Below are 23,462 nucleotides of genomic sequence, written 5' to 3' on the forward strand. Positions count from 1 at the left end.
CCGAATAGGTAGGTACTAGCAGAGCCCGACGGCTGCGTTTAGCTACTGCATAAGGAATATTTTTATACAATTCGAGATAAAAGAGTGCGATAATCGTGACGTAACTGTACACTTTTGTTATAAATATATTTGACACTGTTACTAAAGAGTTATTGATTTTAACAGAGAGGTAAAGTCTAAGAAATAAATGGGCCCGGGTAGTTTGACAGCCGAAATAAATTGCGTTGTACTGCGCTGTATATTTTGTAGTCGTTGAATTATCAAATATCAATTTTTGTCAACCAGAGTTACCGCATAATGTACTGAGCCGTACAGGCTTTTCTCACCTAGTAATGAGTGTTTGCTGTTACTAACCTGTAACTTGTCAAGTACACCCTGCAACTGCGCTCGTTTAGCGTTTAACGTGTTCATCTGTGCCTGAAGTTCTGATTCTGCTTCAAACAGGGCCGCTTTCTTCGGAGCTACAACCTGAAAATTAATTGGTAAATTGACACAGGCAATACGAATTCAGAATTTAAAAGATGCTGACAGTTTCATGTCTCTACACGACTCAACCCTCAAAGGGATAAATTAGCCTTTGTACATCTTATTATTTGTACCATGTCATTTTTAATATGTATTTTTGTACAATAAAGAGTTTACTACTACTACTACTGTTGGATACACTTTATTTACCTTCACTCATATCTTAATTTTATCGGCATGATGCTTTAAAGACCTCGACATAAGATGTTGTTGCATATCTTACCTTGATGACACGATCATACACATCCATAGCGCGAACCCACTTGCACAGACCTTCACAAGCGGAAGAAACCTTAGCGATAACGGCTGGATCGAACTCGCGGTCAGGAATGTATCTGTAAAAGGGAGAACATGTAAAAGGATAATTTATTTATTTATTTTAAACTTTATTGCACATTAATGCCATTATAGGCATTCTCTACCAGTCAACCATAGGGCTAAACAGAAAATCGTCAAGGTGGGTGCACTGAGAGAAAAAACAAAAAAAAACGTAACTTTTGAGCGAAGTAAAACTTCTACATGAATGATATAATAATATGTTTAATTATACCTTATGACTTATGAGAACTTATGACTTATGAATGTTAAGATTATGAAAACTACTTATACATTCTGACAATCAATCAATCAATCTTTAAGTAGTATGGCTCCATCGGTACTGTCGATGATTTCGCCAACGTCAAAGTGGGATCCACGTGGGATCGAATTAATATAAGGGCTCTAGCCAGACACGGTTAGAGGTAGAAATACCAAATGCTCTTAGAGCACGACGTTGTTCGGTAGTTCGTTGTTGTTGTCTCGTAAAACCGATAGCTGGATTTTACGAGAAGCACGTGGACTACCGGCCGTTGACTTCAAAATGGTGGTTAAACACGCTTTGAGATTAATTCTCCATTCACTGCACACTACCAAATTAGATTACTGTATAATAAAGCTATCGATATTACACTTTAAACAATATTAATGAACAAAAAATAAAGGAATTAATCACGAGGCTACTATCAAGATGGCGTTCGAACCGGAAGTCCATTCTGACAATAAAAACAGTTAAATTCTACATCAAACAACGTAATTAAGATGTGTGTAATTACTTGTCTCGAATCTTCTTCATAACGGCAGGAGGTATGTTGTCCTTGTCATAAGCTTTCAGGCCCTCCAGAAACTTCATATCGCCCAGCATCTTCTGTGAGGGACCCCAGTAGTCCTCAAATGGTTTGCCTGTTAATACGAGTAGTGTCATATACTCGTAATTCATTATTTCGAAACATTGATCACTAAAGAAGAAATGTTTTTTGTCAAATATTTAATAACTTAGTATGTGATCCGACCCCTACGGGTTTTTAAAGACATTTCACTTACGCAACTCACGTTTCACATAAAAAATACATTGTTTAAATTGTGTAATGTACGGAACCCTTGAAACTTGGAACGCGAGTCCGACTCGCACTTGGCCGGTTTTGATTCAAGCTTTTATCACCGACTGTACTTTTCTTTCAACAGTCAACTATTAACTCATCGATACAATTCTAATAATAAAATAAGGTTGCGTTATTTTATCATAGAGTTCCTATTATGACCACCTCCGGTGTCCATCATGTGATCAGCTCGATGGTACCCTTGCCTTGCATTGTCACCCAACTTACCTATGTGTATGTGAAGTATCAGCTCAATCCAGTGCCGGCCCGAGTCCTTGGTCAGGGTAGAGCGAAATCGGGTTTTGGCGCCCTTCGTTGAAGCTTTTTATCCAAAAGCAAAACCAACCGATTTTTTTTTTCAGTTGCCATTTTGGCGCCCCCCTTGCTATCCGGCGCCTAGAGCGGTCGCTCCACTCGCTCTACCCTAGATCCGGCCCTGGCTGAATCGAATTGTGGGAATGGAATCGATCTAATGTATAATTTCTATTTTGTTAGTATATTAATTGGTAATTTATCGTGTATAAATTTCCTTAATTCATTCTGAAAATAATAATTTTTATGCATAATTTTGTATAGTTTTAATCATTTATAACTTATATTAAGATTATATAATATATAAATAAATAACTAGTTAAATAATAACCGCAAATAATGTATGTTTAAAATCTCAATATAAATATGTATTTAAATCACTAGCGGACAGAGCAACCGACCTTCTGATTAGATAAACTGGGTATGCAACTATGCACTTTGTCGTGGAGTAAATTGATCGAGTCCCGCTGCAGCGCTGTGCGCCGTACGGACCGGTCTAACGGGCGGCCCTCGGCTGCAGCGCTGACAGCGATGTATTCCGCCCGCCAGCGCGGGCGCACCTTAGTACCTCAGAAACCTCGACGCGAGACGCATGTGCGCTTTACCGTGCTACCGAGCCAAATTGCATTCCGTTTGCATTGTATTTTAATTAGTATACTTTTCTTTCGCTTTCGCTCTTTCTCCTTCTGTTCTTTATTGACTGATGTGTATTGTGCTAACTGTTTCTTCCGTGTGCTGTATTAATAGACAATAAATTGGTGTGTATAAAACGACGCTTAGTGCTTGTTATTTACATCCGCATTTGCACCCGCTTACCGGCACGCTTGACAACAGCATTAAGGCAAGTCTACCTACCAAATCTACATTGGTGACCCCGTGGAGCACTGAAAATGAGCGACAATGAGAATAAAGAGCCGGAGAGGCCCGGGCCGAACAGACAAAGAAACGGCGCTCAAGATGGCGGCATATCAACGGAAATTTACCGCATCGGCGTGAAAGTGCCTGTGTTTTGGCCGGAGAAACCGGCAGTATGGTTCGCCCAAATGGAATCGCAATTTAGTGTTTCGAATATTACTTCGGATGCGACCAAATATAATTACATCGTCGCGCAGCTCGATGCTCAGTACGCCGCCGAAGTGGAGGATATAATTGTTTCGCCACCAGCGACCGACAAATATAAAAAAATAAAAGATGAGCTCATCAAACGACTCTCGGTGTCCCGGCAGAAGAAAGTGAAGCAGTTGCTTAGTCAGGAAGAGTTGGGTGATAGAAAACCTTCCCAGTTTCTTCGCCACCTACGTCATTTGGCCGGGCCGAATATACCCGACGAGTTTCTTTTATCTATATGGACATCTCGCCTGCCAAGTAACTTGCAATTCGTGATCGCATCGAAGTCCAATGACCCAATTGAAGAGCTCGCTGAGTTGGCCGACCGTGTTCACGACGTAGCAACTCCTCAAGTAGCCGCAGCATCAGCGCCTGATCCTCAAATGGCTATCCTCATGCGTCAAGTGAGTGAGTTGACTAAGGACATGAAAGCGCTAAAAAGTCAGCTCAATAGTGACAGTAGGCCGTCGCGATCAAGATCTCGTATATCCAGCAAGTCCCGCAATCGCTCCAGCTCTCAGAGGTCGCAGTCAAGTTATCGGAAGTTTCCTGAGTGCTGGTACCATGCGAAGTTCGGTGAGAAGGCAACAAGGTGCGTGAAACCGTGCGACTATCAGGCGGGAAACGAAAGGGGCACTCGTTAATGGCGACCGCCGTTTGCCCGAGTCCTGGTCGCTTATTTGTTACTGACCAATCGACGAAGATACAGTTTCTCGTGGATACTGGTAGCGACGTCTGTGTCTTCCCAAGGTCACAACTGAAATATCGGCGACAACCAACCAACTACCAGTTAGCCGCAGCGAACGGCTCACCAATAATAACTTACGGTTACTTACACTTAGTGCTGAATCTAGGCTTGCGCCGCGACTTTGCTTGGAGATTTATTGTTGCGGATGTGACGAAGCCAATAATCGGCGTGGATTTCCTGGCGTATTACGACCTTCTTCCCGACTGCAAGAATAAACAGCTGATCGACAGGACGACTAGCTTGTGTGCCGTGGCTTTGCCCGGATGTTCCACGGACGAAATTTCTTCGGTCAAAGTGGTGTCGGGTGAGTCAGATTACCATCGCATACTATTAGAATACCCCGACATTACTCGCCCATCCGGCGTACATCGGGTTCCTAAGCATAACGTCCTGCATTTTATAAGAACTACTCCAGGGCCTCCTGTGTCTTGCTCTCCTCGACGGTTGGCCCCGGACAAATTAAAAATTGCTAAGGACGAGTTCTCCGCGATGCTACAAAACGGTACAGCCAGACCTTCAGAGTCACCTTGGTCGTCACCTCTGCACCTAGCCCCTAAGAAAAACAATGGCTGGAGGCCTTGCGGTGACTACCGAATGCTAAATGCAAGGACTATTCCGGATAAATATCCTATTCGTCATATACATGATTTTGCTCATAGTATTTCTGGTTGCCAGGTTTTCTCTACCATCGACCTTGAGAAGGCGTACCACCAGATCCCCGTGAACCCAGAAGACATCCAGAAGACCTCGATTACCACACCGTTCGGCCTCTACGAGTTCCCGTATATGAGTTTCGGGCTCAGGAATGCGGCCCAGACGTTCCAACGGTTTGTGGACGAGATGGTAAGGGGACTGGATTTTTGTTATGCTTATTTAGACGACTTCCTGGTGTACTCAAAGGATGAAGTAACTCACAAAGAGCACCTGCGCCAGCTGTTTGCCAAATTCCAGGAATACGGGATGGTGATTAACACTTCCAAATGTGTCTTCGGTGCACCTGAGGTAACGTTCCTGGGCTACAGCATTTCAGCCGGTGGTACCAAGCCCCTCCCGTCCAAGGTCGATGCCATCAAGGACTTCCCGGCACCAAAGAATGTGAGGGAGCTGCGCAGATTCTTGGGGATGGTGAATTTTTACCGAAGATTTATCCCTGGGGCAGCAGCGTCTCAGGCTCCACTTCATGCGCTATTGACTGGATCCGTAAAGCCTTCTCATCCCGTCAACTTTAACGCTGAAGAAAATGAGGCTTTTGAGCGTTGTAAGGACAGCTTATGTCAGGCTGCGTTGCTAGCGCATCCGAATAGTCAGGCTAAGCTGGCCATTGTCACAGACGCTTCTGATACCGCCATGGGCGCCGCGCTTCAGCAGTATATCGACGAGGAATGGCAGCCGCTGGCGTTCTTCTCCAGAAAATTGAACCCCGCTCAACGTAAGTACTCGCCGTACGACCGTGAGCTCCTGGCCATATATGAAGCGCTCAAATACTTTAGGCACATGGTTGAGGCCAGGGACTTCACAATCTACACGGACCACAAGCCCATCTGCTTCGCCTTCAACTCACGCAAGGATAACTGCTCACCTAGACAGTTCAGGCATTTGGACTTCATAGCGCAATTTACTACTGATATAAGGCATATCTCTGGGAAGGACAACGTGGTGGCAGATACCCTGTCGCGCGTTGAGGAAGTTACACAGCCGATCGATTTGGAGAAGCTAGCGCAATCCCAGGTGAGAGATCCAGAGTTGCAGGAGCTCCTACAGAGTGATACTTCGCTTCGCCTGAAGAAGTTCAAGTTACCAGGTATTCAAGCCGAACTCTATTGCAACGAAAGCGACCAGACACTCAGGCCTTATGTCACGAAGGAGTTGCGCAGACAAGTGTTCCAGAGCTTGCACTCCCTTAGCCACCCTGGTGCTAATGCCTCCATAAAGCTCGTCACAGACCGGTACGTTTGGCCAGGTATCAATAAAGACTGCCGCGAATGGACACGTACCTGTTTGCCATGTCAGAGAGCCAAGGTCACTCGCCACGTTTCTGCGCCACTCGGAACATACCGGCTTCCAAGAGCGAGGTTCATGCACGTCCACATAGACCTCATAGGCCCCATGCCAGTTTCTCAAGGGTTCAGATACTGCCTCACAGCCGTCGATCGATATACACGTTGGCCTGAGGTAGTACCGCTACAGGAAATCACAGCAGAAGCCGTAGCCAGAGGACTTCTACATGGCTGGATATCACGATTCGGCTGCCCAAACGACATCGTTACTGATCGTGGCAGGCAGTTCGAGAGCTGCCTGTTCAAGCATCTGTCTGAGCTAGCCGGCTTTCAGCATCGTCGCACAACAGCCTACCATCCTGCGTGCAATGGCCTCGTGGAACGCTTCCATAGACAGTTGAAAGCCGCTATTACCTGTCACGCGACTAGCAACTGGGTAGACACATTACCCTTGGTCTTGCTCGGCATACGTAGTGCGTACAAGGAGGATCTCAACGCTTCGACCGCTGAGCTCGTGTACGGGGAGCCACTGAGATTGCCGGGAGAGTTATTACACGCCAAGTCGCCAGATGACACTATTGACGTGACGGATTATGTCGCACGCCTGCGTAAGTTTGCCCATAATCTCACTCCAGTGCCGGCGTCACGCCATACGAGCAATAGACGAGTCTTCATATATAAGGACCTCAACATCGCCAGTCACGTGCTGCTCAGAGACGATGCGAGTCATCCACCACTGCAGCCAGCGTATACTGGTCCATACGAAGTGCTCGAAAGAGGTGATAAAGTGTTTAAGTTGCGTGTGAAAGGCAAAAGTGTAACAGTGTCCATAGACCGCATTAAACCTGCATACATACTGGCTGATGTGCCGAATGTACCAATTCCTGTCCCGTCCATTCAACCTACTCCAGAGACTGAAAACACGGTCAAAAAGACAAAGTCAGGACGTACAGTGCGTGTCCCAGATTATTATTAATTTTTTTTTTTCCATCGCCCTTGACGGTCTCTGGAGGGGGGTGATGTGGGAATGGAATCGATCTAATGTATAATTTCTATTTTGTTAGTATATTAATTGGTAATTTATCGTGTATAAATTTCCTTAATTCATTCTGAAAATAATAATTTTTATGCATAATTTTGTATAGTTTTAATCATTTATAACTTATATTAAGATTATATAATATATAAATAAATAACTAGTTAAATAATAACCGCAAATAATGTATGTTTAAAATCTCAATATAAATATGTATTTAAATCACTAGCGGACAGAGCAACCGACCTTCTGATTAGATAAACTGGGTATGCAACTATGCACTTTGTCGTGGAGTAAATTGATCGAGTCCCGCTGCAGCGCTGTGCGCCGTACGGACCGGTCTAACGGGCGGCCCTCGGCTGCAGCGCTGACAGCGATGTATTCCGCCCGCCAGCGCGGGCGCACCTTAGTACCTCAGAAACCTCGACGCGAGACGCATGTGCGCTTTACCGTGCTACCGAGCCAAATTGCATTCCGTTTGCATTGTATTTTAATTAGTATACTATTCTTTCGCTTTCGCTCTTTCTCCTTCTGTTCTTTATTGACTGATGTGTATTGTGCTAACTGTTTCTTCCGTGTGCTGTATTAATAGACAATAAATTGGTGTGTATAAAACGACGCTTAGTGCTTGTTATTTACATCCGCATTTGCACCCGCTTACCGGCACGCTTGACAACAGCATTAAGGCAAGTCTACCTACCACATCTACAGAATCATAGGAAGTAGGCCTAATTTAACTTGCAAGATTTGACCCGAACGAACATACATACGACACAAACATATTACAAACAAACATTGCAAGTTAAATAACAGCTTGTAAAAAAAAAATAGCCACAACCGAATACAGAACCTCCTCCTTCTATGAAATTGAAGTCGGTTAAAAATAGAAGTAACTGCCACTAACCATCAGGACCCATCTTCCTATCCCCTTTAATCCCTTTCATGACGCAAACCGCCTCCATCACCAACTTGACGCCCGCCGGCGGATTCTTCATACTCTTCACAAGCGTTATGTCAGCTGGTTTGAGGGTGTTAAGGGCGTCCAGGGCAGCGTTGAGGGCTGGCACGGCTTCGGCTAAGTCGGACTCGCAATCGTCCTTAATGGCTTGGGCGGCGGCGGCTGCTTCGTTGGCTAAAGCTTCGTCAGCACCTACGATCTGTTAGAATAAAGTGGTGTGAACACAGGAATATTCCTGTTTTTTTGTTGTTGATTCTGAAGCGTTGGTGGCCTAGCGGTAAGAGCATGCGACTTGCAATCCGGAGGTCGTGGGTTCAAACCCCTGTTCGTACTAATGAGTTTTGCGGAACTTATGTACGAAATATCATTTGATATTTACCAGTCGCTTTTCAGTGAAGGAAAACATTGTGAGGAAACCGGACTAATCCCAATATGGCCCAGTTTACCCTCTGGGTTGGAAGGTCAGATGGGAGGTTTCGTAAAAACTAGTGCCCACGCTAATTCCTGGGATTAGTTGCCAAGCGGACTTCAGGCTCCCATGAGCAGTGGCAAAAATGGCGGGAAAACGCAAGGAAGATGATGATTCTAATACTAATTTTTTGTTAGACACATATTCTTAAACTTTAACATACTAATGCAAACTAGTTTAGATGAGGAGAAATTGCTGTCAATACACAGATTTGCTAAAAATCACACCTTTGTTTTCTTTCTTATTAACGTACTCTAAAACTATGCTCCTGCTCCGCAACGACATGTTACAGCAACAAACCTCCTTCTGTTTCTCCACGACTACGGTGTCCTGTTCGATTTTGATCATAAGTTTCTCAGTCTTGTCCGACGTCTCAACCAGCAACGGCTGCAGATCAATCAGGTTCTGTTGCATTACTGCGACCTGTCCCGCTGCGAAGTCTAATTGTTCTAAGCCAGTTTCGTACCTGGAATCATTAGTTTAGTAGCACCGATACATATGTGATGGAAAGATTAATGATGATTATCCTACAATTATAATTATGTGGCATAGACTGTACTTTACGGGCTAACATTGAGTAGTTGACCCTTTATTGCGTCAACCAATTGACTTCCTGTCATCAAGCTGACTTAAAAGACTGGTGTCTTATTGAAAATTCAAAATTTCTCGAGTTACTCGAGAAACTAGAGAAATCCTGGTCGAGAATTCTCGTGCCTCGAGAAATAAAAAAGATCGAGAAAACAGAAACCCTACTTGGAATAGGTACTCGTATGAACTACCAAAAAATATGAAATCTCGTGTTTAAAAACTGTTTCAACTTGTTGCACATAATTTACAAATGACATGACTCACCGTATCCTTGCGCGGGTGATCTGATCCACTTTCATGGCGTACAGATTCTGAAAGGCTTTAATCAACTCCAAGTAGCTGGTGGGCGTAACGTACACCTTGCGCTTCTGTTCGCTATAAAACCTGTTAAACATGAGATTATTTTTCGTTGACTTTACATAAAGACCTATAATTATGACGTAGAGATAACAACCTTGCGATTGGTCATAGTGGAGAATGTGGAGGGCGAACGGAAAATAAGGCAAATTTCTAACGCGGTGGTCTGCAATCTGGTTACAGAGAAGTGCAGCAGCAAGTTTTATGACGTCGTACGGACAGATTGCCACGAATATGATTGTCCATAGAAACCAGTCATACATCCAAGATGACTTCCGATTATAACGAATCGTAATCATTACGATCTTCGGACATTATATAAAGAGTGAAAGAGTTTTTTCTATAAAAAAGGGGGTGCATAAACTGTAACGCACACTACACGGGTGCGTGTGTGAACTGTATTGGGTATCATCTGTTTATTAGCTTGAAGTGACTAATTTAAATAAGGGTATTCTATTTATGCCACAAGGTGGTAAAACCTCCGGATGCACACGGTCCCTATATACAAACTCATAAAATATGGTATCTATCTAACCTAACGCATAGCTTACCTATCGCTCAGATGGACGACACTCATATGGAACAGCTGACAGATCTCCACACACGCGGTGCACAAGTCCTCTTGAACGCCTTCCATCTTGGATATGAACATCTGCGCTACACGCTCTAAGGCTTCGGGAGGCCAGGCTGTGAACCTGTAAATAATTAGTGCTGATATCTTAACATAACTGGACCGTTTCTCCAAAATTCACTTACAAACGTTGCTCTTTAGATTTTTGTGAAACTGTTAGATTTTTAATTAAGCGATATGGTAGCCAATCGGGACCAGTAACCTTAAGGCATAACTGCGCCTACTCTAGAATACAAATAGGTATGTTACCAGTCGATGGTGCAGCAGTTGATAAGCGAAGGGAACATCCGCAGTCTGTTCCTGAATGAGTCACCGATCGGCGACATGGCCATCACGATGCGAAGGTTCGCCTTCACGCGCTCCACGTAGAATCCGAACATGGCTAACGGGGTCGTCTCCATTTTCCTGCCCTGTTTGACAAATTTATAATATTTAGCTCCTTTTTTCCTTTATTGAATTAAAAAAAAAATTGTTTAATATTTTTATTGTAGCGCCACTGTGCCAGCGCCGCACATTTTATCTCATTTACTTATTTATCTCATTTCTTATTGTATTCATGTTAGACCCATTAACTTACCCAATTCGTATTATCTGTGTCAATTTTAATTCGCGGGACCAATCAGGGCCTTGCTTTCTACAGAAGGCACCCCTGATTGGCCGCGCTTTTAACTACTACCAACCGTATAAACTGGAAGAATCCTCTTTCTCCTCCCACACTTAGAACCTCTGTATCTTCGAGATTGTTCCACGACTTTGGAAAATACATACATTTCAGCGGAGTCTTTTGTCTTAATCAAGATCCTACCAATACAACACCCTGGATCTTACATTATATTTATTATATCATTTATTCAGACACCGAATACACCAGAAATACATTAATACATAGTTACATAAACACAAAAATTCCCGTTCGATTCGTGTTGTAATTCCTTACCGATTCCCTCACAGCAGCCTGCATTTTGTCCAGAATTTCCACCTTCTCGTCCATACCATACAAATTCGGAATGTCTCCGGTATTCAGCAGCATGTTTATGTCTTCAACCATACCTTCGTACATAATCTGAAAGTCCATTTTAAAATAATTTATTACGAATGTAATTGTTATTTAAACTTTCACGATTTTTGCTCATTATTATTCACAACGACGGGACTTAAAAGGTGACATCCCTAGTGCGCAAAACGTTCAAGTTAATAAACAAGATCAAGTGCGGGTAGTTCGAAAAACTCGCGCGCCTAGATGTTGATGTCAACTTTAGCCAGTCTTCTTCGAGAACACGGGGACAACGCCGTCCTCGAAACGTCGGAGGTAAATTTAAAACTTATTTTACGCGATTAAGTCCCGTCGTTGTGAATAATAATGAAAAAACTTATTGTTCAATAAGAGTGCCTCGCCTGGTTATCAGCGAACAGGAAGACCAGCGGCTTGCCGATGATGCCGGCCTTCATCAGCATCTTCCGTATATCGTCTCGCCACTCGTTCTGGCCGTACACGCGCGAAATCTCAATCTGGATCACGTTCATCTCGAGGATGCTGGCCGCGAGCTTGACGGCGCTGCTGCGCCCGCTACCGCCGACGCCGACGAGCAGGAGATTACCTAGTGCGGAAATGGAGTATTAAGAATCTCTCTTTTTATATTGAAGTGTAATACCTAGTGAGATTACTTAGTATACCTATACAGTGGAATCTTGATGATTCCAATCTAGTTTAGTAGTGAAAATAATAAATTTTATTTCATGTATACGATATGAGATAAAATTATAATTTCCTCTTTTTTGGAGAAGCAACGTCAGCGTCATCAAATGTCAATGTCCTTCATAAGTTTTTTGGCGTTTCAATTTGATGTAATTTCTACACCGCATACTTCATGCATAGAAAAGAAATGCGAAGCGAAGCGATGCGGCGCGGGGTGAATCAATCCTTTGATACCTATAGAAGTGTCCTACGTGGGCGATCTCGTTGCGAACGCGAACGCCGTGGGCCCGCCGCGCCGCGCCGTGCCGCTTCGCTTCGCTTCGCGTTCGCGTGTTGTTCGCCTACGTAAGAAGCTGCGTAAAATCAATAAACTAGCATGGACCATCTTACCGTTATCCTGCAATAGCACCCGAGTGCACCGGGATATATGATCCAAAGCGTATCGGAACATGACCAGGGCCATAGGCGACGAGGAGACAACGTTGTATTCGTCTAGGTAGTATTCCATCTTCACTGCCATGTCGTCGAGGTTCGTCACCTGGGAGACAATATCATATCAATAAACCATAACACAGAACTAAACCTATCTTTGACAACGAATCAAGTTGTCTCTCCCTAATGCTTGAGTCGCAAAACGCTTTCTCTTTCTGTCTCACAATACTGTTTCTTAAAGCTTATTATTAATTGACTGAACTTAATGAGTCAAATACCATGCACGTACCTACATAGAAACTGTACAGAGCTTAACATGAGTTTCTCGTCATACTTATAGAAAGGGATGTAGGGAAGACAATGACTAAAAATGAAGTTTTGTTGACTATAAATTTTTTAATTACCTGATCATAAATTTTCGAATCAGCATCATTCTTAGAAAGGGATGTAGGGAAGACAATGACTAAAAATGAAGTTTTGTTGACTATAAATTTTTTAATTACCTGATCATAAATTTTCGAATCAGCATCAGGCTTAGAAAGGGATGTAGGGAAGACAACGACTAAAAATGAAGTTTTGTTGACTATAAATTTTTAAATTACCTGATCATAAATTTTCGGATCAGCATCAGGCTTAGAAAGGGATGTAGGGAAGACAACGACTAAAAATTAAGTTTTGTTGACTATAAATTTTCAAATTACCTGATCATAAATCTTCGGATCAGCATCAGGCTCCATATAGTTCCCAAAGAACACATTGGTAGCATGGTTGTTGTTTAGTTTCTCTCCGTCCGGCACGTAGCCCATCTCCGTCATCACCTGGTCCATGTGCACGCGGTAGTTGGCGTACACTGCTTTGTAAACTACTTCGAATAGCTTTTGCCTGAAGAATGACTGGTAGATAAATATTTTGAATTCAACACACTTATACGCACCCGTTGAACAAAGTTTGACAAATTACTAAGAAGATACAACGTGTTAAGGTCGATTGAGCTAGCACGGTACACTTTCACGGCATTGATTAGCCGAGTTTTTTTCTTTATGTTCATTGATCTAAGGTCTTATCTTTGGTAAACTTGAAAATAACATTTCGTACAATTAGCAAAAGAGATAAGCGGGCGAGGTGTTTAAAATGACCACCTTTACGTACATACATTCTACATTGGCAGTAAAGTTGTGGTCGGATTATCGTCATTCTCACCTGCTTAGCCAATTATGTTGCTAACTATACGTAAGTTTCTTGGAACTCATTGGTAGGAAAGCCAGACTCCAAACAGATCAAACAAATGACACCTGGTTTGAGAGTCGCGTTTTTCACCGTTACTTCAACTATTGTACTAACTAAAACGAACAATAACAAAGCAAACCTGTCAATATCATCAATCAGCCTGTCATAAAACACCCTGTAAGTCTCATGTATCCACAGCAACACCAGTTTGTTCATTTCCTTCATGTGACTCGAAGGCACCAGTAGGACGCCCTTGATGACTCGCGCGAAGTCTCGCAAATTGAAGAGGTAATGGCATTTGCTGGGCGTCGGGAGGAACTGGACGGTCACGGTCTTGTATACTTCCATTGTCGCTGATACCACGTTCTGTTGAAAGAGTTAGTAGCCAAGAAGCTTTTAAGTTATTGGTTAGGTTATTGTGATATACCTACCCTCGTCGCCGTCGCGTTCATGGTAAACTACTTAATTCTGTGCGATTGCTTTGTTTCTGTTTTCTTCGTGTGTATATATATATACTTTCTTGGATATTTATTATTGTAAAGTTTTAATATGTATCTTTATGTATTATCTCATATCTGTAGTGGCATCACCAATTGGGCTCTACGGAAAACAAGCGCTGGTTTCATAGTTAGCATTATGCAGAATTGGGTCCATTTCGTGATGGACACTTAATGTTCTGTTTTCCCTTCTTTTGTTGTCTGTGCCTATTCGTTTTGTACATATTTTGTGATAGTCACGAAAAAATTATTTTATCTTTATTATATTTTATCCAAAGCACTAGGTTACTCTTCTTATTAAATCTCAGGTTTCGATTTTAGTCCTAGAGACCTCAGTATAAATAGTCTGTAGGTAGGCACACTAGGCACAGGTAGGTGACGAAGGATGTGACACTTACCTTACTTAACCGCATAAGCGTATCATTAAAGCCTTTGCCGAAGTGCCAGTCCATAATAGTGACGAAGATCTTGTTGAGAGTGTTGTCTTCAAAGGAATCCAGGGCTATCAGTATCGTGTGCCGAGTCAGTCGCCAGGAGATGAGGTTAGAGCCTCCGCCGGGGGGCAGCATAGCTGAGACGAACAACTGGCAAGAAATGTAGAGACAATCAGAGAAGAAAGTAGTTTTATGTGATTCGCCGATCTTTATGATGATCTTTTGATAATCATCAAGAAAACTATTATATGTATATTTAGATCCTTTTATGGCACGCATCAGATTAACTTCTGGACTGGCGCGGATGCTTCGCCGCGTCAACGCAAATCAAGAAAAAAACCGGTCAAGTGCGAGTTGGACTCGCGCACCGAGGGTTCCGTTCTTTTTAGTATTTGTTGTTATAGCGGCAACAGAAATACATCATCTGTGAAAATTTCAAGTGTCTAGCTATCACGGTTCATGAGATACAGCCTGGTGATAGACAGATGGACACTCCGCACAAGACTCCGCGTCTTAGTAATAGGGTCCCGTTTTTACCCTTTGGGTACGGAACCCTAAAAAAACCACGTCAGAAAATTTCCTTGCAAAAATGCCAGTTCAGTAATAGAAACAGTTGACCACCTACATACGTCAGTTTCTTCCTTTATAAATAAACTAATCGAACCAGTGGCCGCGTGGTATATCCACTGTCGGATTAGCGTCAGCGGAGGATCAGTCCACTTTTTTCTGCAGCATACAGAGGTCATCCACGAGTACACACTGGGGAGAAACCAACTTACCACGTCAACCACCTCTTGCTTGACCATCTCCTTGAGATCGTACCAGTGGCCGTGGTCTATCCACTGCCGGATCAGCTCCAGCGGAGGATCAGTCCACCTTTTTCTGCAGCATACAGAGGTCATCCACGAGTACACACTGGGAAGAAACCAACTTACCACGTCAACCACCTCTTGCTTGACCATCTCCTTGAGACCGTACCAGTGGCCGTGGTCTATCCACTGCCGGATCAGCTCCAGTGGAGGATCAGTCCACCTTTTTCTGCAGCATACAGAGGTCATCCACGAGTACACACTGGGGAGAAACCAACTTACCACGTCAACCACCTCTTGCTTGACCATCTCCTTGAGATCGTACCAGTGGCCGTGGTCTATCCACTGCCGGATCAGCTCCAGTGGAGGTTGAGCTCCGTACACCTCTTTTTGTGGCATGCTGAGGTCGTCTACGAAAAGGACGCACTAAGAAAAACAAGTTATAATTAGAAATAAAACTTCCTTAATAACCTATTATTCCTACTAAACAAGAACAGAAAAATAGTACATTACGATACACATGCGAAACGTAGGAAATTCGCAACGAGCTCGATAAATAAAAAACACGATCGAAGGGACTGTTTTAAATCGACACGAGTTGCGAATTACCTATTACATATATCGTACAACGTTTAACAGTTTTCGATATAGGCACGTAAAGTAGTACCATATATACTGTAATACTTAGATATTTTACATACATACCTTTTTGTTCATGGACGGTCCATATACCCCTTTCCGCCGTCTATCCACTTTGGACATAATAATATCTTGCGTCTAGAAAAAAATCAAAGATATTTTAAATACATTTGTAAGCAATTGCATAAAATTATACCCACTTTACTTGTCAATTATATATGTTATCATTATATAATAAGATAGAAAATATGATAAGTAGGATAAATGTCAAATTCTAACAATATCTGTCATATTTTTTAGGTACTATATTTGCAATTTCTATTGTATTCCGCTTTCTTTAGAGGCACTAGCTTCTGTAATAAAAATTATATGGTCTCATAATTATCGACTGTAGATACGTAAGTGAGATCCTCGCCTGATTAGCAGTGGTCCTAGCGGAGAAGTTGATGGTGTTGGTGATGTACTTCTCCTTGGGCAGTGAGAGCAGGAAGTTCAGCACGAGCGAGGACTTGCCGGTACCAGTGGGACCTACGAGGAGGATGGCGATCTTGGAATGCACCATCTTGGACACGAAGTAGCGCAGGCATGCGTTCTCGTTCGTCAGGATTATGAGGTCGTTCACCTGTAAACATTATTACAGTAATCGTCCCCGTTTGATATCTATTTAATAGCAGTTATGTAAGTATTTCTGACGCCAGAAAAAACCGTGCATGGTGAATAAATATGCGGGGAAATTGGGAGCGCCATCATAGAATCTTCCTCTTTTCTTATCTCATTGATGTTTCCTGTGCTGTTAACAGCCTCGTGGTCGGGGGCCCGGATGCCCATGGCATTTTGCCATTTACCTCCCTATAGTTACAAAGAGCATGTAATGGTAATTATTTGGAAAGGAGATGAAAAATGTGATCGTGGCAGTCGTAGCTTGCTCAATAAATTGTTAAGCTACACAGAATAAAGTTTCCAGAGTGGATAAAATTTGTAGACTAACAAAAGTGTTTCAAGAGTGTTTTGGTTGTCTGATCACTCTGAGGGGTGAATATGTGAGTCATAATGAACAGCGTTTACTACGGGGCCAACCCCAATATCGCAAAAAATATATCTGCTTTTCCATAGAAAACATTGACATATGTTTCTCCGAAATGTATGAGACGGAAGATTTTTTTCTACAATTTCGGGGTTGGCGTTATAGTAAAAGTTGTTCAGTATGACCAAAGAGGATATAATAGGAGTTATATCTATCTTTGGTATGATCTACATATTCACCCCTCTTAGATTATGGTAAGTACCTATGTCATTATAAAATTACCTTGGCATTCGCTGCAATTTGCCCCTCTTTCTCCAACTCCATCCAAGGTATCCAGGTCCCGTTATTTCTTTTATCGTATACATAGTCATACACCGTATCCTTGTCACCGAAAAGCTGGTTCTTTGTGAGTTTGAAAGATTTCGGTTTAGGGTACGTCGCATTTTGCCCGTCCAAAAGTTTACGGAAGAAAACGTCAAAGGATTTGCGGCTGTCACCTAAGAAAGATAGTCAGTGAACTGAATGACAAGACATTACGATTTAAAGTAATAACTATACAAAAACCTATTATCATTTATTTGCAAATCAGAAACATTTCAGTGAACCAGAAAGGGCCAGTGAGAATTTTTAAATTTACGCGAACGGGACTTAATCGCGAAAAAAAATTTACGCGATTAAGTCCCGTCGTTGTGAATAATAAATAAATGATTTATCTACCTATCTATCTGTTAATCAGAAAGTGCCAGCTGGCTTACTAACATGATTATGTTTATTTCCGATGTAAAGCAAACGTGTACTTCCATAAAAATGAAAATATAGGTATATAAAATATACGTAATTAAGGCCTTCAGGAACTTCAGAAATCTAAATTCGTGTAATCAGGCAATCAGCGGGAAAATTTAAGTTGAAAATGAGCAGAATCCTTGTAATGCTCACTTGTGAGGGTAGGGCACAGGCCCCACAGCAGGGAGAACACGAAGGTGCACTGCAGCCACATGGTGCTGAACTGGTTCTCATTTTCCAGCAGACAAGTCAAAAGGCGGGTGAATGACTGAAATAAAATCCATGAATGACTTATAAACATGAAAATTGAAAATCCGGAAAATAAAGTTGACAAAGCTGCACTATTTGAAAAGCGGATCAATTACTGGGCACAGGCCTCCTCTAATCGTTAAAAGAGGCCTCTAAACACCAAGCTAGCCTTCAGTTAGAAACTTAGGTGCACCTTTTGGATTACAATTTTTAAGGATCAGTACCCAAAGGGTAAAAACGGGACCCTATTACTAAGACTCCGCTGTCCGTCTGTCCGTCTGTCCGTGTGTCTGTCACCAGGCTGTATCTCATGAACCGTAATAGTCAGACAGTTGAAATTTTCACAGATATTTCTGTTGCCGCTAAAACAACAAATACTAAAAAGTACGGAACCCTCGGTGCGCGAGTCCGACTCGCACTTGGCCGGTTTTTTTCATTCATTAGCATTTAATCAACGAGAACCCTTCAAGGTCTCGTTAAAACATTAAATATAGAATCTGTAAAACTTTTACGAAAAACTGATGTATCTCGCCGACGGAGACGAAGTGGTTGCACTTAACGCTCATGAAGTCGAAGATGGCAGGTACGAGCCAGTCAATAAGCTCCATGATCAGGTCGAACTGCTCCGGGATCAGCTTCTTGCTGAGCCACGTGTTATATGACGCTAGGAAAACTCGCCACCCTGGACAAAAATATAAATGCCGGCTGTACACACTCGTCGAGAGACGATCGCTGAGAATCTCGACAAAAAACTGACTAGGAAAAGGGCTAGACGAAACGAGTAAGAGCGAGGCCTGAAGGGAGCAGTATGTATACACTCGTTCTCGGCCTGTCTCGGGGTCTTTTGACGAGTGTGTACAGAAGGCGTAAAGGTTTGTCGTATGCTTAAACGGGGTTTAAAAACCGTGATTGTCTTGTCGTAGTATGTAATGCCAAGTAATCTACTATCTCGCATTCGGTAATAGCTACGTGAAAGAAATAAAACGAATGGCATTAAAATTTTCCGTAATTTAGTCTAATTTTCGCTAGTCCTAAAGGCATTCTTATGGAATAATAAATATCACAAATAAATGACAAAATGTGGCGTGGCGTGTGGCTATAGTGGCTTTAATGATAGGAAAGAGCCGAAAGAGGCGACATTGCCAAACTGTAAAGGATTAAAAGATGATAGATAAGAGTAAGAGGAAATAATGATTTAGCTTAATTTAACAGTTCGCCTGTGACATTGCCATGAGATAGTAATAATTAATTGCGCTCATAGAATTGTAATTGCTTATATGTACCTAACTGTTCAGGTTCCATGTAGATCATCCCGCATCGAGACACGGTGGCCGGAGAGGCGAACTCCAAGTCCGCCGGCTCAAATATCAAGTTCATTTTATTTGTCATCTGCAAAAATAGAAAATTTACAATTCTACCCGGAAGTATTTTTCTATGCTACTAAAGGTTTTTAGGGAAAGGCATCTTAAAGATTCTCATCAGATGCAAAGATTATTATCAGAGTATACTGACAATCGTAAGGCGATAATTTTACAAATTTCGGACGAGACAGACATTATCCACCTAATATCATCATTGCGATAGAAACAAGTTCGTAATTTTGAGGACAGGAAACCTTTACGGCCACCCCACAGTAGCGACTTATGGAAAATGACGTCGCAGCGCAGACGCACCAACGTTGCGTCGAGCAGCAGCCATAGAATTGACTAGACGCCGACGACGCTTGGGAGACGCTAGATTGAATGAGGGCTATCGTTTTTTTGCTCACCAGTTGGCGCCTCTGTTAATGGTGGTCCAAAAGACTAAAGAACAGCTGTCAGTCATTGAAGTGACAAGTGACATTTGACATTTCGAACTATGGAAAAGACCACCATCTACACTAGCGCCCCTAGCGGCTAATTCATACGCGTTAGCCCTCATTGAAACGTACCTGAATGATCTCGCCGCTCATGAGGCACAGCTTCTTGTTGTCGTCCAGCACGGTGTTCATGTTCTCGATCCACACGGCGTCCACGGGCCCGTCGAAGAGGATCCACTTGCGGTCGCGAGTAATGGACATGGCGTACTCTCTGAACGCTATCGCTAGTACGCCGTCAGACCTGAACATTAGGTAATCATTTGGATACATAAAGTCCGATGGTACAAGTGCCTTCCCTTACCCTAGAAATGGGAGAATATGGTAAAGGAAGAGGCTTGAAAGATTAACCTGCCCTACTCGTAATCTTCTTTTATTAAAATATAGCAAAAATTAATTAATTTCGACCAAATGCAAAACGCAAACTAAAGATAATTGAATATTAACATAAAAATAATCGATAGGTAACAACCGCTTGACGTTCTAATCAGTGTTGAAAACAAAAGGATGAACCGTTATGAAGCGACGAAGCGACGGCGACGGAGTCACCTGTACTCACTAGACTTTAAATGTAACTCTTTATTTTAAAAGGCCCATACGCAATATTTTCTAACACAGAATTCAAACTGGTTTTCCAACTACAGCAATGAAAAATAAAAGGTCGAATCTGTTTCACGCATCACAGTTTTTCTGCTCCGTAGACTATTCTATCTACCTTTCTGAAGGCCCACAACAACCATGACAGGACCTTACTTACCACTCATGCGAAGCAGGATCAAAGCATCCATACAGCTGGCCCATAGTGATCGCTTTCGGATTGATAATCCTGTATATGGCGCCGAACTCCTTGTGGCGCGGCGGAGGCTTAGTCAGCTGCAAGGCTCGGAGGGCGTCCGCTAGTGTCTGGTAAGCTTGGGTCTTCCCGCCCATCGGTGGGCCTACCACCATAAAACCGTGGCGCACTAGCATCATCTCATAAATCTGTCCGGAAAAGTGAACATTGTGATCGCTGCACTTTGACATCCCAGATCCTTCCTGATCCGCGTATCAAGAAGAAGTCTAGCTTAGTTACCCTATCCAAAGATAGATATAACTCCGTAATAGATGGATACAGTCTAAGGAAAAAACGTGCCTCGAAAATCAAGAAAATTTGATTCTCGTTCAGAGGGCGCTACTAACTTTGGCTTACTGTCGTATAGATGGCGTTGACGGTTTCGTTTGTTATTTAACAATTTTAACGCATATCAGTGAAAGAACATGGGTCAAAATCATAAAAATAATTAATGCAAATAAATAAATCATTTATCCATATCTAAATACATTTTATCGTATTTTTATAAATATTTATTTTTAGTTTTAAAGTGTGTCGACAGATGGCAGTGAATTTACTGGGGTTACAAAATTTACTATGACAGTACCGCTCTAGTATAAGTTACTCTATGCCCTATCTTTGCTTGACGGTATGTAAACAGACATGCTGTAAAGTTTTTCATTTGAATCCTATTCCGGACTACTATATGTAGTAGTAATAAAGTATGTACTGTATTGTACAGTACCTACTTTATTGCTTTATACAGTTGGGCTAACGGGCAGCATTCGGACTATGTTACATATTGAAGGAGGCAGTTTATTATACAAGTACAATGTATTGGAAAAGTATACAGGCAGTCATAGTCTTCAAACGTTAGGAATAAAGTTTGGAAAACGAAAGACGTCTTAATACTGATTTAAACTTTCACGATTTTTACTCATTATTATTCACAACGACGGGACTTAATCGCGCGCGCGTTAAATAAGACCAAGTGCGGGTAGTTCGAAAAACTCGCACGCCTAGAAGATGTTGATGTCAACTTGAGCCAGTCTTCTTTGAGACCACGGGGACAACGCCGTCCTCGAAACGTCGGAGGTGAATTTAAAACTTATTTTACGCGATTAAGTCCCGTCGTTGTGAATAATAATGACGTCTCAATATTTAGATAAGTACTCGATAGAAAGCTGGTTGTATTGATAATTCTTAGAGTCTACCTGAATGATCTTCTCCAGATACCACGCAGTGCCCTGTAGATTCCGCTTGTCTAGCTCCTTGATGATGCACTTTGTCAACTCGTCTCTGTCGGGCTGCGGTATCTGGACTCCAGGGAACAGATCCGAGTAAATACCCATGAATAGGGGTACGTCCTGAAAGATCAACAACCGTTTTTCTAAGCTTTTTAGCTAACGCCTTAAAAAAAGCGACGAATTACGGACGTTGGGTTCGAAAAAGACCAAGTTTTCAATTCGTTCGGATTTAAAAAAAAATTTAAATGAATAAATATGATTCCAGATTTTACGAAGACGATATATAAGTAATACGAGTGGTATTATTTTTTTGGTTTGAAAGGAAGCCATAAAGAAAAGAAATTGGACAAACTGCAAATATTGTAAGAACACCTATTTTTGGTGTACATTTTGGAACAGTGCCTAAAGACAAAAAAAACTGAATTTTAAACCGTTTAATCGAATACTTATGTTTTTATTAAAAAACATTTTTAGTCCAGTGATTGTTGTCAAAAACGCACGCTATGCGTAAAAATTAAAAAGGTAAACCTTACCTGTGAAAGAAACTTGGGCATATTGACGTCTATAATGGCCCTCAGCACCAGCTGAGCCTCGTCTTTCTCAGGGTAGGCCTTCTTGAGTGCTCCTGACGCCAGCAGCACCGATTTGACGGCCCTCATACCGTAGTCGTAGTGGTTCTGGGATGACAGCTGCTCGGAGCACAGTTTGTAGGCCTGCACGATCTTGCGGGCTAATCTATTAATAAATTAATTAAAACTTTATTACTTACACAAAAGAAAACATATATTTACTTTTGGTTTCTTTATAGTCGTATCCGATATCCGATATCAGGTCGGACAATGTGAGAACGCTCATAGTTGCGATGGTTTCAGATTAAAAACGAGGTGTAAAACTCACGGGCCCGCGCATACGAAGCCGTTGGAGTACAGCGTGATCTCGCCAATCATGGCGTAATCCGGAACCATCATGGCCACCGTCCGGAACAGCACCTTCAGGTTGTCCGGCAGCTCTGTACGGCCCGCGTAACTGTGGAACAAAAATACTCAGTAAGTTTGTGTGATGATGATGAATATGATGATTGGGTTGTGAAGAATAATGCTTCTTTCTAATGGCAGATTGGGTTAGTGAGGTTTAAAGGAATTATGCGATAATAGTCTCCTAAACAACTTAGGGAACAAATTATTTTGTGGCAGGGTAGCCTAAAGTTCCATTGCAGGGTGTTAGCCGCGGAACTAAAGACGTCGGTTTAGAATTCGGCTTCCGCCATTGCAGGGTCGGATTGGGTCACTTTTTCTTAAGTTTAGTATATAACATCTATTTCACTTTATAATTCACTCAAGTAAAATGAACTCTACAACGAAGAAGTATTGTGAGCAGGATAGCCAGCTTCTAACTATGTTAATAATAGAGGGACGGATAGGTCATGTGCTAGACCTCTTAGAGGGAGATAATCTGTTGCATCACACCACCGTATTTTTTTTTACTACGTTAATTTCAAAATTGACTTCTTGAGTTTCAATTAAGTTAAATTCTCAAAGACACCATTCTAATAATTAACTGTGTTTGAAGATATATAGTCAATAATATTTTTAGAGCTCCGTACAAAACTTTGTTCA

At 42.2% G+C, this 23,462-nt stretch overlaps 1 protein-coding gene across 1 annotated transcript in view; it reads right to left on the bottom strand.

Moving 5' to 3' along the window:
- LOC134744106 (dynein axonemal heavy chain 3) overlaps nt 1-23,462 on the bottom strand; it is a 70,826-nt gene that overhangs the window by 22,847 nt on the left and 24,517 nt on the right. Inside the window, exons 26-51 of the mRNA XM_063677800.1 lie at nt 22,744-22,872; nt 22,380-22,581; nt 21,814-21,966; nt 20,546-20,769; nt 19,864-20,032; nt 19,217-19,322; nt 18,446-18,615; nt 17,838-17,952; nt 17,184-17,398; nt 16,293-16,499; nt 15,944-16,015; nt 15,521-15,664; nt 14,394-14,579; nt 13,638-13,864; nt 12,973-13,153; nt 12,230-12,377; nt 11,539-11,741; nt 11,081-11,206; nt 10,393-10,553; nt 10,064-10,207; nt 9,420-9,539; nt 8,868-9,033; nt 8,045-8,297; nt 1,617-1,743; nt 749-860; nt 355-468 (exon numbers count right to left, since the gene is read on the bottom strand). Of these exons, the coding sequence (XP_063533870.1) occupies nt 355-468; nt 749-860; nt 1,617-1,743; nt 8,045-8,297; nt 8,868-9,033; nt 9,420-9,539; nt 10,064-10,207; nt 10,393-10,553; nt 11,081-11,206; nt 11,539-11,741; nt 12,230-12,377; nt 12,973-13,153; nt 13,638-13,864; nt 14,394-14,579; nt 15,521-15,664; nt 15,944-16,015; nt 16,293-16,499; nt 17,184-17,398; nt 17,838-17,952; nt 18,446-18,615; nt 19,217-19,322; nt 19,864-20,032; nt 20,546-20,769; nt 21,814-21,966; nt 22,380-22,581; nt 22,744-22,872 (4,174 nt within the window). The remainder of the gene's footprint in view (nt 1-354; nt 469-748; nt 861-1,616; nt 1,744-8,044; nt 8,298-8,867; nt 9,034-9,419; nt 9,540-10,063; nt 10,208-10,392; nt 10,554-11,080; nt 11,207-11,538; nt 11,742-12,229; nt 12,378-12,972; nt 13,154-13,637; nt 13,865-14,393; nt 14,580-15,520; nt 15,665-15,943; nt 16,016-16,292; nt 16,500-17,183; nt 17,399-17,837; nt 17,953-18,445; nt 18,616-19,216; nt 19,323-19,863; nt 20,033-20,545; nt 20,770-21,813; nt 21,967-22,379; nt 22,582-22,743; nt 22,873-23,462) is intronic.

Source organism: Cydia strobilella, chromosome 9 (genome assembly GCF_947568885.1).
Source record: "Cydia strobilella chromosome 9, ilCydStro3.1, whole genome shotgun sequence".
Taxonomy (NCBI): domain Eukaryota; kingdom Metazoa; phylum Arthropoda; class Insecta; order Lepidoptera; family Tortricidae; genus Cydia; species Cydia strobilella.